This window comes from Heloderma suspectum, chromosome 5 (genome assembly GCF_057233095.1).
Source record: "Heloderma suspectum isolate Gila_16-S chromosome 5, 16-S_ref, whole genome shotgun sequence".
In the NCBI taxonomy this organism is placed as follows: domain Eukaryota; kingdom Metazoa; phylum Chordata; class Lepidosauria; order Squamata; family Helodermatidae; genus Heloderma; species Heloderma suspectum.
In genome coordinates, this window is record NC_139462.1 from 137,413,426 (window position 1) to 137,432,336 (window position 18,911).

Below are 18,911 nucleotides of genomic sequence, written 5' to 3' on the forward strand. Positions count from 1 at the left end.
TGAAATCCCCCCTGCACTCGCACAACAAGTTTTGTGGTTCTTTGGATCCTGGCCATAGTATCAAATATACAAAGGAAGTCCTTGACATTTATGTAAAACTGTTTTTTAGCCAACGGTGATTAATCCAGGAGGACTGGATATGCCACATCGTGTACACAGAAGCAGAGGAATGTAAACAGACAGAAGGCACAGAAAAGGCCCCAATCCATTCTCCATGTGAGACAGAAGTGAGAATTTTCATAATTCTGTCATCAGCAGTCTTTTCATCATCTTTTCTCGCTCCAGCTCATGCCTCAAAGTCTCAGCACTGTGGAGTTAATGAACATACAAGCAATTATGGGAACAACATGCCCCAAGTTTCAGTTTAAACAGCATCAACCCAAGAGAAGGGTTGCCTTTATATTAAGCAAAAAACGCTGAAAATAGATCACTGTATGAATAGCATATTTGGCTGACATTTTGAGTTTAATAACAAATGCAAACCCAGCCAAGGTGCTTCCAGATGGAGAGCTCCTAGCGCTACCAATCAAAAGACATTGTGCACCTATTCCATCTTTTCCTCCTGAACAGATATTTTTATGGAAAGAAAAAATATGAGTGAAGTGGTTGGGAAAGACAAGAAGGTTAGAAGTTGAAGATGACATTGTCTGAACACAGACGCACACCCCAAATTCCATGAATGAGGGAGGGGGTTGCACAATCAAAGCCTCATCTGGAAGCCCCCATGTCTCTTTCAGAGATAGCTTCCCTGTGATTTCTAATGAATTACTGAGCCAGAGCAAGCCTAGAGCCTAAATTGACAGCTTAGAAAACAAGAGATGTGATCTGTACTTGGAAGCCAGTTGTTACTGAATCTTTAAGTAAGAATGTTTTTATGCTTGACCTGGATCTGAGATGTATGAAATGGTATCAGTTTTTTATTTTGTATATCAGGGGTGAGCAGAAGGTAGATCTCCAGACATTTTGGGCTTCAACTCCAAGGGCAGTATCCAGTGGTACTCCTACTCAGAGCAGACCCATTGAAGTGAATGGGACTAGTCTGGGTCGGACTACCATTGGATACTGTCCTAAGAAGCTCCTGCCAGCATGGTCAATGGTCAGGAATGCTGGGAGTTGAAGTCCAAAACTTCTGGAGATCTACTTTCTGCCCACCCCTGTTGTATATCATTTCTTTCTGTGTTCGTATGCCTTTTCTATTTTTGTATGTCCTTGATAACAGAGTAATTCTAGAACCTCATGATGAACACATTGCACTAATGTTTTTAAATTGAAAGGTGGGGCATATTTTAAAAATGGTAAATGAAATAATTAACACAACCCACAAAGCAACAAATATAATGGAAACACTCAGAAGACGCCTAAGTCTTTATTTCACATGAGACTGCATCAAAACATCCCTGTGCATTTTGAGCTTGAAAAGTTCTTCATTGGGCGGTGGGGGGGGGGGATATTGTATTTACTGGTAAGCTACTGTGCAAAACACCCAAAGGTCACATCAAGATGTAGCATTAAAAAGAAGGTTGGTAAATTCGCCCTGAACAGTGCATTCCTCCCCTGATGCAAAGGTTTCAACCTCAAAGAATGTTGGGACATTTTGATACACTATCCCAGGGGGTGCTTCTAGACAGAAGATGCCTGGGGCTACCAATCAGAAGGCATTATGTATCTATTCCATCTTAGTCTCCTCAACAGATTTTCTATGGGAAGTAAAAAGAGGGATGAAACAGTGGGAAACACCAGAGGTTTACAAATGGGAAACCGTGACATCTGGCATCCCCTGTAAAATTCCATGGATGAGGCATGGAGGTTGCACATCAAAAGCCCTGTCTGAAAGCACCCAGGGAATCAAGGCTGGGTCTAGAGCAAGACAGGCAAAGTGGTGCCCATGGACACCTTTCTTGGTGCTCGCCAAGCTGCCTACCCCCCTTTCTTTAAATTAACACATTTTCTTACCAGCAGCTGGGGTTGCTGAGACATAGGTTTCTGTTGGTGCTAAAAACTGTGGGTCAAAGGAATTGTTTAGTGTGCTGAGGCTCAGACCCTACCTCTGCTATGTACACAGTCTTTTGGACAGGTTATTTGCCCTTTGTGATTAGCTATGCCTCCCATAGCAGCCATTTTGTGGTGGCGCCCAGGACAGTTTCTCAAATTGTGAAATAGGACCACGGCCCAAAAAGATTCCTTCCCCCTGGCCTAGAGGGTGGCAAGGTTGTTGGGGACTCAAGACCAGTTAAGGGCCCATCAGCCCAACAGGGTCATTGATGTGTCCTTGCATGGGGCATCCAAGAAGGCTGGAGGCAACCCTCAGTTTACAGACCACACCTTTTGGAAGTTAAGGGGACCCACTGAGGAAGCCAAGTCCCAGTTCCTAGAGAAGTCAAAGCATGAAGTTAAGACTTCTGTGCCTTCTGTGATTTCCCACCACTTTTTTGGCTCTAGAAACTGACAATTCACCTTTTTTAAAAGTCAGTCTCTGACCACTCAGGCCATTTAATTCAATGGGCTGCTCCCTGCCCTATCTCTGCATCCTGGTATTGTATCGTCACCTCAAAATGTACAGCATTGTGATGTCAGCAGTGAAGGCAGCATCTCTTGTGCAACAAGAGCAAGGTTTCCCTGAGGTATGCCTTCATCTCTCACCTGGGGTGTCTGGAAATATTATGCTAGGAAGGACACTCAAAGGTAAAGGATGTGGCAGAAGATGAGCATAGGTTTGGAGGAGATATGGAAACTGAATATAAAGGAAGATGAAAAGAAAGAAATTATGGGTTGGATCAGATTTAGGCATCTGCAACTGGGATGGTGGAAGTGAACTTTCCTGCCCCCTCCTTCCCACAGCAGCCCCTCCCCCAAATGCTAAACAAAGGGACCCTGCTGAATGAGGTGAGCTGTGGAGTGTGTGGGGGGCAGATCCCCCCCCCAAATCAGGTGGAATGGGGTTGCCCATTTCTTCATCATTGGGGAAGTGTTGGTAGAACACATTGATCTGCTGGTGTCATTCTGGAGCGGGGATGGCCGGTAAGCGTTTCGTATTCTCATCCTTCTCGGTCTGTGTGTTGCCTGCATTGGGGCTGAACAAGGGATGGTCCTAATAACGTGAGGAGATGGAGGCATATTAAGGATTTAGGAATTAATGGGAGGAATGCAGAAATCAGGAGGGAACATTGGAATGTGCGAGAGTCTCCCTTGGCTGCGTAATAACGACTAGTAAATGGAGTGGGAGAGGGAGGGCCAGCCCTACTGTAAGGCAGAGTGAGGCGGCTGCCTTGGGCAGCAGATGTGAGGATGGATGCCAAGTTGTCACAAGACAGAGATGGATGTGTACCATGCAGCCTGTGCTGCACCCTGTAAGCTACTCTGTTGCCCTGAGGTGCAGTACAGGGAGCCAGGGTTGAAGTAAGGTTCAACTGCTGGTCTGGTCAGCTTCTGTGCATGGAATGTGGCGGGGGGGGGACCTTGTCCCTAGCTTCAGGCAGTGTAATGTCTTCTGCTGGCCCTGGGGAGAGGGTTTTTTTGTGGGTCTGTCACTCAACAGCCTTTTCCTTCCTTTTCATTTGTTTATTTCATTATTTATGTTAAGCATAACATTGCACATATATCTGTGCAACAAACTTCAGATGCCTGGAGATAATGAGGATATAAGCCCAAATATATATATATTCAGCTGGAAGGGACCAAGGACATTCTGAAAGGCATTGTGGCTGAGAAGTGGGATAGTGAACAGCTTGAGACAATTTCCAGTGGGTGCTTTTCTTAGGGTCTTTTTGAGTTCTTAATATGTTTTTGAAGGAAAAATGGGAGCTTTTTTACATATATGAGTTTATCAGTTCAAAATTCCTCCTGTTCCAGGTGTAACCTAAACATTTTTGGAATGGCATACTTTTATACTGTGAGAGGTTGAAGATAGTGTGAGAAAATAATACGATTGCTATTATTTATTGTATAGTGCCATCCATGTATATGGTACATTACAAAGAATGAGATGACGGATCCTTGCCCCAAGGGGCTAACAATCTAGAACAGGGGTCCCCAAACATTTTGGGCTGGTGGGCACATTTGGAATTTGATAGAATGTCATGCATGCTCTCACAAAATGGCTGCCATGGCGACTTGCCCAGTCACAAAGTGGTTGCCATGGGGGACAACCTGGTGAGGCTAAAAGAAAAGTAACTTGTCCAAGAGACCTAGAAAATGAGACGGGGGAGACAACAGAGGAAGGAGAAGGAAACTGAGGAGGGGAAAACAGGGAAAGAATATAGCAGGTACTATATTACTATATAGTAATATATAGTAATATATTATACTATATTACTACTATAATCCTTAGTTACAGTAGGGCAGGAATGAGGAAACTCTGGCCTGTGGGCTGGATGCATCCCTCAGAAGCTTCCTATCCAGCTTGCAGGACCCCTCCTCCTATTCCTACCCCCTCATCATCATCCTGTGTGTCAGCTGTGGAGGGATGAGCTTCTGTTTCTCAGCACGGAAAAGCAGCAAATTGCAGACTCTGGGGACCCAATCCAGGTCAGGACCTTGATGTGTGCAGGAGGGGGGCTTTAACACTTTGCCCTTTGCTGTGGTCCTGATCCAGATTGCCCCCCACCCGTGTCTGCAATTTGTGTTGCCAAGAAAGGATCCAGTGAAATGAATGGAGCCTCTTTTTTGGAGGGCAGTGCAAAAAAGGGGGAGACTTGCAAATGGTTAAAGCCCCCAAGCCCCCATGATAAGAGTTCCAGTCCAGACATGGGTTCCCTATGTCTACTGGGGGAGGAAACTCCCATTGGAGTGAATGGGTGTTTTTGCCCCAATGCAAATTGCAGTGAGGTGTGTGTGTGTAGCTGGATGTGTGTGTGGGTGTGAGAAACAGAATGGGTGGATGAGGGATGGATGGGGGGTGCATGCGCATGAGAGTCTGAGTTGGCCACACCCACTTTGGGCTCCATTCATGTTCTGTGCTGGTACTCCGTCCCAACACAGATGACCCCCAAAGGAAGTTCTCCACCCCTGTAGTAGGGTATGGGGACCAGGGGCTGTGCCAAGGGCTTCACAGAAGAGGAGGAATTTGGATGGAATGTATCAGGGGTAGACAGACTGGTTTTTTATTGCAACTCCCATACTCCCTGACCATTGGCCATGCTGGCTGGGACTGAGGGGAGTTGAAGTCCAAAACATCTGGGAGGTGCCATGTTGCCAACCCCTGGAGTAATGAATGAAGAGGTGGCATCACGGAAGCATTCTGGGAGGCACTGTGAAGCATAAAGGGCAGCAGGTGAGAAAAGGTGGCATTACTTGAGGACACCGGAGACCTTCAGATGGCTGCAGGTGGTGGAGCGGGATGAGCAATGATCACAGCCAAGAATATGTCTGGAAATAAGAGTGGAGAGATATCAGGGGTGGGGCAAGGCCATGGTGGATTTTGAAGGTAAAGACCAGAAGACTCTGTGCAAGATCTTGGAGCAGAGAGGAAGCCAAAGTGGGGATTTAAGGAAGGGTATCAGAGCAATAAGAAAGGGGAATGATTTGGGCAGCAGAGGTGAGGGGACCAAGGTGAGAGAATGGAAAACCAGAGAAGAGACATTTCAGAACTGAAGATGAGAGGGTGCGAATCAGCGTTTTGGCTGAGGAGACAGACAGGAAGGGCTTTGTAATGGGCTTTGAAATGTTGTAAAGAGAGAAGCAAGATAATATGGCAATACATGGTTCCATTTGGTAGAAGCAGGCACTTTCATGGGCTACAGACACAATAAATCTAGATACCCATTTGTACTGAAGAGAACAAGATGTTCATTGGCACCAAAAGGCTTCCCTGATGTAACACCTTTACACCCTCCCTGCAGTTTTGTCAGCCACCATCCAGCACGGCAGTTGGGTTGCCATTGCAACATCATTATTACTGCGCCCCAGTGCTGCAGCAGAGTCAGGGCCCACAGGGCCAAAGCGCCAGGACTTTTTGATTAGCAGGGTGATGATGTCATCTGTCATCTCCCTCAGGTGTCCCTGTACCCTCTGATGTGAGCTGCAATCCTCACAGTAGCTGGCGATGGGGGCGGTAATGGATTTTCCCAGCAACACTGTATTATTGTGAGGTATCCCTGTTGCAATACTGTGGCGGGGAGGGTAGCTTGGTCTCGAATGGGCAACTAATAGTGCAATCCTGTGCGTGTCCACTCAGAAGTAAGCCCCACTGATTTCAGTAGGTCTTATTCCCAGGTAAGTGTGTATAGGATTGCAGCCTAAGACCCTAAGACAAAACACCTGCTCCCTGTGGAGACGAAATTTGCTACAACTGGTTTGTTGATACAGATCAGCACAGCTGCCTGCATTTGGGGGCTATCCTTGGGGGTGTGGCTGCGAAGTGAGTCAGGATGAGCATCTGCACTTCAAAATTTAGCACTACAGCACTGCTGAGGGCAAACATTCTGAAAAAGAGAAACAGTTCGATTCAGCATTTTGGAAAATTAGGCAAGTCAGCGGAGCCTTTGCTCTCCCCCTCCCACATCCAAGGTTCTCCATTTCCTTGCCACTGCATGTGTGAACTGGCCCCAGGAGACATACACATTGACTGTTGGGAGACCGTAGAAAGCAAGGCGCATGCTATTTCTGTGGAAGGATCACCCAGTACCTGTCTGCCAGAGAAATAGGTTTGTGAGATGAATAGATGGTCTGCACAGTTGGAGTTGGAATGGTCTCCACCAGAGACTTTGTTGCAGGTGTTGGAATAACTGGCGATAACATCTTTGGAGATGACTGTACAACACAGCATTGTAGCTTACTGTCTATAAATTCTGCCTAGAAATGAAAGCAAAAGAGATAAGAGATGTTGCTGTATCTTTCCCCATTCATAGTTTCATCCACACTTTCCAAATCAGCAATCCTCTTCTAAACATAAGGATGAGCTGGAAATCAAAATCCAGGGAAGAACCAGAAAGACATTTGACATAATAATTGTGCTGAAGAGGAAAATACACGGGCAAAGATTCCTCAGCGTCATGCATTGCAGAGAATAAAATGCAATTTTATTGTTATACGTTTCTAGAAAACCTCTGGAGAGCACCAACTACAAGGGCTTCCTTGAATCCTGCAAAATTACCCCTTTTAACTAGAGGATTCTTGTGGTAATTATATCATAAACTAAATACTAAATTCCCCCGACTGACTCCTAAAGTTCAATGGATTGCAATGAACCATAGGAGATGGATGCTGTACCAATATGTAAATTATGAAAACATAGAAGAAATCATCAGACTAGGGCTGACTTCAGATTAAACAGTGGCCTTTACCTTTGGGCAGAGGTGGGGAACTGTTTAGCCCCCAGAATCCAGATTGCTTTCTGGCTCACCCTCTGGGGGCAGGAAGAGATCAGGGAGTGGACTCTCTCCCTGGATCTCTTCTCCCTTCCCCTGAAGTCCCACCCTCTGACATTGTAGGGGAGTTTCTCCATACAGACAAAAGCACAGAGTGATTGTTCCTGCCTCTCGGCATGGAGAAACTCCTTTTCTCTGTGCAGGGGGAGGCAGGAGCAATTGCACTGTGCCTTTCTCTGCATGGAGAAACCTCCAGCCTCTCTCGGCTGCCTTTCCCTACTGTCTTTCTCTACTGCTGGCAAACATCACTCTTATCTCTGATCAGTGACTGGAGATAAGAGCGAGGTTTCCTCTTCCTGCACTAGAGAAAGCCTGCCTTTCTCTAGCACTGGGAGGGGGATGGTGCTTGGAAGAGGACCTGTGTGGGCCAGATCGGGGGGTTCCCCACCTGTATCTTAGGGCCTTGGGAATGTGTGGGGCCAGAACTGGGATTATGGCTGGGAAGGCACCATTTGTGAGAACCAAGACCTCTACGGGGTGCTGTTCACATGGACACTGCAGCTCCAAGAAAGAACCCAACATGTGTGAGGCATTCTTATAAATGGCACACCCCTGTGACACTGGCCAAATCACAGTCCCACGGCAGCTGTTCACGCCCCTGAAGTTCTCATGTGGGGGCTGCTGTTTTATCTGAACAGGGCTTAGGTACTCCCTGTGCTCTTCATGCATCCTAGATGTTGATATTGCCTATTGTCAAAGGAGAAGGCAATCTGTGTGGTGGTAATGTACTCTCATATATATACCCTCCACTGCCATGCATATTGCAATGAAAAAAGCAACCACAGTGTAGTTCTGCAGATTACTGAGCTGAAAGGAATATTCAGTCATTGCTATTTAGGTGGTTCAGAAAAGTCAGCAATCCAGGCCAGTTCAAACGGAAGGATATGCTCTCTCTCTCTCTTTATTACACCCAATTCTTCATAGGTTTCTAACCTGAGCATCAGCACAATTTAAACCAGGTTTTCACACACACAGAGAAATTTCCATTTGCTCTTTAGTAACATCAAGATTCTAAAAGCAAAGAAAAGAACCACAAAAACATAAATATTTTCTCTGCAAGCCAAAAACGAGACACTTTAAATGAACATACACTGAAAGGATACACAGATACTGGCAACTAAATGTGATCAAGCATGATAGCAAAACATTCAGGCTGGGGAGCTGGACTACAGGAGCTCTGCCTGTCTTGGAATCTGTCCTTTAAATACGATTCTGTCCTTTTAGCAGGGGTTATAAAATGCTGTTGGATATAGAATGGTTGGGGTGTCACCACAGAACAGAAAACAAGGCAGTTGCAAGCACTGAGCATGACATAATCCGTAATACTATACTTCATGTAAAACATATCCTCAGATGCACTTCTTCTATGCTGATATCCTATATATTGATATATGCTTACCGTTAAAAGTTGCTTAAGGTAATGCTGAGCTGAAAAAAAAAGCAAAATGCCCCCTCCACATTTACAGTGGTTATTTTCCCCACCCCGCTATGGAAAAGGCTACCAAAGTGTTTGTGAGAGGATGGGTGTGGAGGGAAGAATCAAAGGAACCCCACTGGCAAGACAGACTAACATCCCTTCACCCAATCCAGCCATAAAGACTGTTTGGGGCCAAATCTGCACAGGATGCGCATTTGGATGTGCATCGGGAATCATATGGATTTATTTATTTCGATGTTAACAATTCTGTCTTGCTCTATAATACATCATTTAAAAACAGAAATATTATTATTATTACTAATAATAATCAGAACAATATGAGCCAGATTGAATAGCACTTTACAATTCAGCAACCAAGGTTGCAATCTTAGAGTCCCTGCAGTGGCATCCCAGCCCTGGATTGGATTTAAATTCTTTCCCTCCTGTTGTGAGAAATGGGAAATCATTGTGTGTGGGAGCGGGGTGGGAAGACACCGGAATAAGAGCTGCGAATGCTGCTCTTCCTGCCCTGCTGGCAGGAGCCTGACAGGATGTTGGATGTGTTGGCTGCTGTCATAGAATACTTTCTTGGTATTAAGCCCCATTGAACTCAGTGAGGCTGATGTCTGAGTAGACATGTATAGGATTGCATTTAAAAAATCCCTTACCTAGTGCCAGAAAGACCTGGGGAGGGACTTCCAAAGTTGGGGTGCCACAACTGAAAAGGCCCTCTCACAGGGCCCCAACCATCTAACCTCTGAAGGCAGGGAAGGGGGGGCCAACCCAAAGAAGGGCCCTTGAGGAAGATCTTCACCAGGCGGGCTCAAATGGGAGGAGCCAGTCCTTAAGGTGATCTGGTCCTAAGCTGCTTGGTATTTTAGTGCACCTGAATGTACATCCCACCAAAAATAATGTGTAGATGGATGACATCCTCATCTACGTGCACATCTGAATTCACCCTGCGTTACATTCAATGGAATGTGCATTTGTATATGCATCCCCATCCATATTCTACTGCAGCTAGCCACAAATAAAGATGTGTGATTGGATGAGAGTGAAAGTCTTGCCACGCAGTGCTGTCATGCAGTGAACCCAACCCGTGAGGTATCAGCCCAGTTTCCTTGGTAATGGGGATGCATTATGTCTTCTTCCCATCCAGAGGGGGGGTTGTGGCCATCATTTGTCCTTGCTGTTGTCCCATAGCCAGATCTAACTGGCTGCATGGCAGAGTGATGCCTTCATGTTCACTGCATGATCCCTGACTGGCTGCAGTGAAAAAGCTTTTCAAGTAAAATAAAACATGGCACCACAGCAATAGCAGACTGAGCAGACGGGGGCCGCGAACAAGCAAGAGAAAAATACGTGAAAGTGCGCAAAGCAGTATTTTTTGCAGATCCTTTCACAACTCCAAAATGCCAATTTTGCATCTAAAATTCAGCACAGCACTAGTTTAAGCTCAGGGGAAGCGCTTGGACATCTGCAATAACTGACAATGGCTAACGTTTTAGAGGTGTTATCATTTTATGTTGGATAATATGGAATTGCACCAGTATATCCAGTATCAGAAATGTGTAGCTGCATCCCCCTCATGGCTGCAGGCTCTTAAAGAAGCAGAAAGGTTCTTTGGGTCTGGTGTTAGCAGAAAGTAGATCTTCAGACTTTTGGACTTCACCTCCCAGCATTCCTGACCATTGTCCATGATGGCAGAGGCTTCTGGGAGTTGAAGTCCAAAACATCTGTAAATCTACCTTTTGCCCAACCTCTGCTCTAGGTTGCAACCTGACAACCATGACCATCATAATCATGCTAATAAAGCAGGTAAGTTATCACATTGTTCAGATCACAACCACAGTGAGGGCAAAAGCCCCCCTTCTGCCTACACTGACTATTTGTGAAAGAAAAATCTTGCACTCAAAGGCAAGCCATGTGATTAATGTGTAGCTTGGCCCCAACTACTAGAGTTCCAAATCAGTTTTCATTACTATTCGCTAGACAAGAGAGATTTTGGTATGTTGCACAGTTAATAAAATGTATAAATCATTTATACCAGGTTTATGCCTGGCGCACAATTTTTCCTACTCTTTATTCTAAAAAAGCAGAACTTCTAGCCTGTGTAAAAGAACAGATGCATTGTGGTCTCTTTAATTATTTGACAAATTTTACCTTTAATTCTTTAATGCTTGGCCATATTTAGAGAGTGCCTTGGACTGTAAAAAGTTAATGGACATTGTTCTGAAATAAAGTAGATTTGCAAGTGTCATGTTAAATGCAGTTTTTCAGTTGCATTTTCTACTTACAGAAAACTGTGGTAGTGTTGGAAAAGGATCGAAAAAAGGATTAGATGTAGCAGCAGGGAATGTCTTTATCTTTAAGGAAGATAAAGAAAAAGATGTTACTTTCAGAACATACAAAGGAAAAAAAATGAAGCAAAGTGCTGCAAACCCCAGCTTTATGTCTGACATACCAGCACAGTTTAACAGCACTGAAATTAACTGACACACCCGGACACATGTGCAAAAATTAATGGTGAGGATTCAAAGGTCAACAGAAGGGACATTTGCACTCCTTTGATTCATGCCATCTATTAGGGAATCATTCCCTGAAGTAGATATTAGACTGACTGTATGCAGTGTATGTCACAATTGCAAAGTTGTTCGAGGTGATTCTCCAACTCGCGTTAATCCAGATCTGCCCAAGAATAATAATTTTATAGTGTTATGAAATGAATGTCCGCTAAATTGGTCACACTACAAATCCACGTTTTCAGTTGTTTTAGTTAGGAAAGAACATAGAACAGACCACAGATTCTCAGGAAAAAACACTCGCCCAGCCAATACACCCTAAGCACAGTGGGTAGCTTCTGTCCCCTATTGGCTGTATCATGAGTGACAGGTCCAGAGCTTGCTGCTAACCAAAGGAAACACTGAAAGGCTGAGTCAGTAATATGAATCAGCACGCCCCAAAATGAGTTTTTAACATTATTATTATTATTATTATTATTATTATGTTGAATGAAATCATAAGCATGCATGATTGGGAGAGCTTCTGCCCTGAAAGGCGGCCAAGAAATAGATGATAGATAGATAGATAGATAGATAGATAGATAGATAGATAGATAGATAGATCAACTCCTCGGATACCATGTGAAATAGTGATGTATCCAAAACATTAAGAAAAAACGAAGGAATAGGCACACGGAATTAATGAACACCATTAAAATACAAGAGCAGCATTGCTTTACAAGACAGTCAGGCTGGACTAAGACCCAGTTATGCATAAATACCACAAGCAATTCAGCAAGGAGGAAACCAATGGAACAGCCTCATCGAGATTAAGACCATTGGTCCATCTAGCCTGGTACAGTACAAAGTAGGATGGCCATTTACACATTGCCAGAAAAGAGGACAAAAGAGAATGGGGATTTGAATAAAATTTGTATATCCTAATTTATATGCACGTAGCTGCAATTTATAATTTAAATAGAAATGCAGCACATGTTATCACGGTGGGGAAGACAGTGCCCAGGTGACCTGCTGCTCAGGGCTTTTCTACATGATGCAATCTTCATGCACTTGTCATTCCCTACTCACATGGTTTATGGGTTCTTTAGATGATGTAGTGACCCTTCAGTTTAGCTTCTGTATCTAACCAGCACTTTTGGTGAGTTTTTTTTTTAAAGCAGGGAAAATACGGCATTTAACTGTGAAAGCGAAAGAAAGTGCAATTTCCTCTTGTGTAATTACACTATTCTGCTATACCACCGTGCCACCTAGGGGTTATGTAATAGAAAAACAGGAAAGGAAACACTTCTTGTGTAGTGCTTGGATTTCAATTCTGTAACAAAACCGAAAGTAGATACAGCCGATTAACAGCTGATTAACAGCCACATATAGAAAAGCGCCAAATCTGGTGTCCAGGTGCTACTAATTGTTGATGCGCAGCTTTAGGAAGGACTGTCCTCTGAAAAGTAGGGCACATGGCCACCCTTGTGCAAACTGGCAGCAGTTCTCCAAAGCTTCAGGAAATGAGAGGCTAGACTACCCAAGATCCCGCTAACTGGAGGGGCTAGGGCTGGCCCAGCCTGGCCCAAGACATTTTGCTGCCTGATGTGAAGAACAAAATGGTGCCCCCTCCCAATCCATGTACAAAAGCCAACTGGACTAGCAGTTGAATCTTTCTTCAACTCTGGCAATGGGACAACATTCTCCGCCAAACCTGAAAGCAGCGAACCATTTTTTAGGGGGTTCAGGGCAGGCTGCATGGCCCACAGCTTTCTTCTCCCACACTGTGCTGAGGGCTCCATCTGCTGCCTGAGGCAGTAGCCTCCCTGCCTTATGGTGGGCCTGGGCCTAAACTGGGATCTTCTGCATGGAAAGGATTTGCTGGGTGATTCATTGCCTCAGGAGCTAGCTGAGAGGTGGTTGACCCATAGCACCCCTCCGCCTGCCCATTCCTCACTGACCCTTGGGAACTCACTGTCCCCTGGGGAAACTGTGTTATGGTCCTTGCCTGAGGGCTTCCAGCCTCATTGGGCTGGGCAGAGAGTTCAAATGATCAGAGCAGGGCTGGCCCAAGACACTTTGCTGCCTGCCGTGGAACAGCAAATGGCAGCCTCCTTTCCCAAGTCCAGATGCACCCAAAAGCACTGAGTCATTTTGGCACCTGAGACAAACATTCACCTCTCCCTGGGAGTGAAAATACAACAAAAATGCATAAATTATTTGACACACTGAATCAGCTATCAGAGGCAGCAGGCTCACTCTGTGTAACCAGGCAGGGAGGAGAGCAAGCAATTGGCTGGCATCGTCTTCCATTCAGGGATAACATTTGATGTTCAATCGCATGGGATTCGTTGTGAAATGCCAACCACCCAGAGACAGTTAAAATGCATTTGAGCTTTTCACAGTGATGGGTACAATCATCGAACCGAGTAGGAAAAGCACCACAAATCCTGTTAATATTGCTGATCTCCCTCCCTCTCCATTGAATTCTTGTGTTTTGTCATTTTGGAATGAAAAACTGGGCAGGAGAGAGAGGTTTGCAGGCTATGCTGTGCTTAATTTGTATGTGTGCATGCTTTGAAAAGATATGGGCGTAAACGTTTGTGCCAGTCGCCAGAACATGGGGGAGGCCAGTAATGGCCTGGAAAGGCAGGCAGCAACCCACCAGCGCGCACAGAAGCTCTTGGCCGCACAAGCAGCTGAGAAAGACCTGAGCCGTTCCCAAGTGGGAATGCCCAGATGCTATTCATGTTTACTCCACATCAAGTCCCACTGATTTCAATGGGATTTACTCTCAAATAAGTGTGCACTGAAGTTTTGCTTCAAAGACAAGATAATTTGGGGAGGGGGAGGTTTAGCTTATCTATGGTCGCTTGAGTTCTACCTCCTGCTGCTGTCAACCTTTCCATTCCTCCCCTTTATGAGCTTTTCTACATGAGGCATTTCTCATGCACTTGTCATTCCCAGCTCACAGTAGTTCACGGGTTCTTTTGACAATGACGTGATCCCCCAGTTTCACTTCTGTGTTTAATCTGCACTTTCAACAAGTTTTTTTAGAGCAGGGAAAATGCAGCATTTAATTGTAAAAGTGAAGGAAAACATTCTTTCCTCTCGTGCATTTGTGCTATTCTGCTATGCTGCAGTGCCACCTAGAGGTTATGTAGCAGAAAAGCAGGAAAGGCAATGCTCCTTGTGTAGCATTCAGACCTCATTTCTGTGATAAACCAAAAGCAGGTGGAGCAAATTAACAGCCGATAAACAGCCTTGTGTAGAAAAGCTCTATTTCACCCCATCAACGAACAGCCACCAGCCATGGTTAAAAGATTGCTATTTTTTAATTGTTATTCTTTGGGGGGCATGTGTGTCTCTGTGTGTGTGTACACGCACACGCGGTTTTTGCATCAAAACCCTCTTGAGGCTTACATAAAGTACATGTGGTGGGGTGGTTAGGTTAGAGTGAAGGGATGGGGAGACACTGGGCAGTGTAAGGAAGTGTGTTGCTCATCAATAGTTGGAACAACTACAAAGCCACAATTCTCCCCACTCTATTTTCCCCTGGAAGCCTATATTTTCGTTCTTTTAGAATTTAATTTAAACAATTTAATTCAAATGTAATTTAAACAATTGGTTTTGTTTTTAGTGTTTTCTCATTTGTGTGCAGGGTTTATAGGATTGTAGGGTGTGTAGGATTAAAAATATTTTGGATGCAGGGGGTTTGAATAACCTTTTGAACATAAAATGAATATGCAACACTTCAACCAAACAGTCATGGTAAAACAGTTTTATAGGCTTTAGTGGGCCCAGTTATGTAAATAAAACCAGTGCAGCAGCACCGGGTGTGGTGATGCCCCAGGGGCACACCCTTTGGACTTGCCCATTTCGTGCAAACATCAGCCAAGGCCACGAGATTATGCCCATTATGAAATATATTGTTCATCAGGAATGTGAGGTAAAGTTGGTTTAAGGTGGGTATTAAATAATTAGGGTAATCTATATAAGTAAAAAGAGAAAGAGAGAGAGATGTAAGACCCATAGAGAATGACAAAAAGAAATAAAGGAAAACAAAAATACCTTTAACAAAAGATCAAGACAACTTTCACTATCAAATTGATAGTGAAGATCTGAACAAAGACTGACACAACAACTGAAAGAAGGAAAAGAGGATTTAGAGAATAATATAACTAATACATATTGAAAAGGGGTGACAAACATTGGAAGAGGGATGTTTTCCTGGTAGTTGGGAAGACTCTCTCTCCAGGCTTTGGCATGTAATCATTGAGAAGGTGACACACATTTCTCTGAGCTAAGGAAAGAGGTGGGGGGAAGCCTGGACCAAGTGTTGCAGATTGACTTTGAAGAGTTTGGAGCTGCCAGTTGCCAGCAAGTGAAATACACTGGATGTAGTGCTACTGGATTCCAGAGTGGCTTGTTTCCAATATGCTTAGCTAGCTTGGCTAAGGGCTATATTGGGCCTGACTGGAAGCTGCAAGGCGCTTAGCTGATGCTGATTTCCAGGATATTACCACACTAGTGTTTAACTGTCACTCTAATGAATTGTATAAAATCTTTACTCTATATCCTGGGAAATTGCCCCCATATTAGGGCCTCCACTTGTTTGCATTGCCTCAACGGACTTCTAATCAAATGCAGACTGAATACTTTGCAGCTGATGGAAGTTAAGGGGCTAGTTTGCCAAATACAGATAGAGAATGCCCTAATGGCTGTAGGAAGATAGAGGATTTACCCCATTTTTTCCTAGAATGCTCCTTGTACTCAGATTTAAGAGTTTGATATCTTGACCCCCTCATTGATTAGAGAAGATACTTCTTTAAAGAAAATTGTATTTTTATTAGCAGGAGCAGATTCCTATGCATCCTGAACTGCTAAGTATGCCAAGCTGGCCTTGGCAAAGAGAGAAGTTTTTAATCTGTCTGGTGCTAATATATATCCTTAGAGTTATCTTAATTAACAATTATCCATTCTGTACCATGTTTATATGTTGATATTAACTTGCGTATTTCACTTTATTTTAATCATTGTTTTATCATGTGTTTGGCTTGTTCCTCATGGCTGTGTGCTAAAGGCTGGTTGACTAGTGCATAATAAATCTGACTGATATGCTTAGCTTGCATTTTTGTGAATAAAACAGATATTACACAGACCCATAAATCTCTAGTGCTCCGGGAAACAAAGGGTTGTATACAGTGTTAATCCTACTTAGAGTTATCCCATTGAAATGAATGGGACTTCAGTTAGATGAAAACTGGATACAACCCAGAACCTTATAGCTCGTAGGATTTCTCATTAAACCTTACAAATTAGAAGTAAGTTAGAAAACATATAGTATACATTGGATACATGCCCATTGTTTCTCCATTAGAACAGAAATCAAAACGTATTCTAGAGTTATTCAATGCAGCTGTCTTCTAGCAAATATTCCGAGCAGCCTGAAACTCAGCAGCCTTATTCCTGTTTTGCCCAACTGAATATAAATAAGAAACTAACTTCTGTTAACATTTTTCACTCTTGCATGACTCAGTCATGCAGCAGATGTTTCTGTTTTTGTTGTGGTGCAAGGAAAGAGTCATTTGAGAGTCAAAGCTAGGTGCCAGCACTCATCACATTGATAGCTATTTTGTCTGAGAAATATGTGTGCTGCAAAGAAAATGCACGTAACTGCCATTCATTAAACTCCAAGTACAATTGCCACTAATCACAATCAGGAAATGAGAGATCATGAACGTTATCACTGAAGAGACAAGAGGATTTTGTCTATGTTGGATACAAATAGAGCTGGAGAGTTGGTATTTAACTTGAAGACTCTCATCGCACTGATCCATGCATCCATATGGTGGTTCTGTGTTGTAGCTGATGTCCTTATATACATATATAACTGATTTTGCAGACATCCATAGGGGAATTGGTCATGAAGAGATAGGATAAATTCAACTGTTTTAGGGTGCCATCCTATGCACGTTTAGACAGAGAAAAGGCCTAAAACTCCTAGCATGCCCCAATCAGCACAGCTGGCTGGGGCATGCTGAGAGGTGTAGGTCTTTTTTCTGTCTAAACATGCATAGGATGGCACCCTTAGAGCTCAATCCTATGCATGTTTAGAGGGTCCTACTGTTCCCAGCCAGCCATGCTGGCTGAGTGTGTCAGTCTATTGGCCCATCTAAATGTGACTAGCAGCAGCTTCTAAATCTCTTGGAGGAGTCTTTTTCCAGCCCCATTACCCAAGATTCTGTGAATTGGAGATTCCAGGGGTTGTACCTACGGCCTCCTGTTTAGAAAGCATGTGCCCCACCCCTTCAAAATACAATTAATTTGAAATAGATGCAAACATGATTATCCCCTTTCTTTATTTCCTCTCCCAAATTCTTGGCTAATCTCTAGAATTCATTGTACTAGTATACGGTAATATTTCCCCAGCATTAACAACCATTGCACAAGGATCAAACGCATTCTGGGAGGGGAAGAATATATGTTTTGATATGGTATTTAAAATGTAATCTAACCTAGTGATCATCTCCTGGTCTTTTGCATACAGATAGTGCACACATACAATTTAATTATTGCCTTTGTGTTAAGATCTTAGATGAAAACAAAACATGTGCTGTTTCTTTAAGTTAAGAATTTGAAGGTGGCACAGGGAGGGGGTCACTCCTTCTCACATTAGTATCTAGGGGTGTGTTTCCACGCTATTGGTTTCACTTTGTTTGCAATCTTTCCTAGGGGTGTGCGAAACACTTACCCCGTTCCGGCCGGCAGTCCACGGTGGGGGGGGAGGTGATCCATCCCTCCCCCCCGGAATCCTTTCTGGCTGGCTCCGCTCTGCGGCGGCTCCGTAGAGCCACCGGCCAGGGCCAGGCGCAGCCAGAGTTCCGGCGGCAGCCAGGCTGCTATGGCCGCAAACGACGACCATCGTAGCGGCTGCCATTTGCATCCTTGCAGGCAGCCATGATAGGCTACATAAGTATTTAAAACTACGTAAGCCTGTCACCGCTATGCCATTTGCGCCCCTGCTCTTTGCCATGATAGGCTACGTAAATACTTAAGTAGCCTATCACGGCTCCCTGCAAGGACGCAAATGGCGGCTGCTACGACAGCCGCCATTTGCGGCCGCAGCAGCCCAGCAGCAGCCAGCCAGGAGACCAGCCAGAGCCGCCACCACCAGCGGCAGCGGCACATCCGCCCCAGGTAAGCTCCATCTTGGGGGGATTCCACGGGGTGGCAGGGGGCCGTTCCGCCATGGATTCAGGGGGGCCGGATTCTAAAGAATCCGGCCTCACTGGAGTCCGTGGCAGAATTCTCTGACATCCCTAATCTTTCCCCAATCGCATCTTCTCCTTTTCCAGTTTCCACAGCCCTTAAAGACCCAGCTTATCATTGCTGTAGCATGGAGCTCTGTGCTGTTTCCACTGAGCTGTAATCAAATTATTTTCTTGATGGCTGGGTGGAGTCTGAGTGGAGTCTGGGTTGGGTCTGATTACCTCATCAGTGTTCCCGCCTCCTCGGCCGTGTTTCCAGGACAACAGAAGGAAAAGCTAATGGAGGAGTATGGGATTTTTAAAAAGGAATCAGCTTTGCTGTGAAAAGAGGCTTTTCCCCTCTCCCCCACTTTCTCCT

At 44.5% G+C, this 18,911-nt stretch overlaps 1 protein-coding gene across 1 annotated transcript in view; it reads right to left on the reverse strand.

Annotated features, from left to right (window-relative positions):
* Positions 1–237: 237 nt before the first annotated feature.
* The window catches only part of EPB41L4B (erythrocyte membrane protein band 4.1 like 4B), a 143,210-nt gene continuing 124,536 nt past the window's right edge, over positions 238–18,911 (reverse strand). The window contains exons 23-25 of the mRNA XM_084857550.1: positions 11,079–11,147; positions 6,623–6,789; positions 238–307 (exon numbers count right to left, since the gene is read on the reverse strand). Of these exons, the coding sequence (XP_084713676.1) occupies positions 238–307; positions 6,623–6,789; positions 11,079–11,147 (306 nt within the window). The remainder of the gene's footprint in view (positions 308–6,622; positions 6,790–11,078; positions 11,148–18,911) is intronic.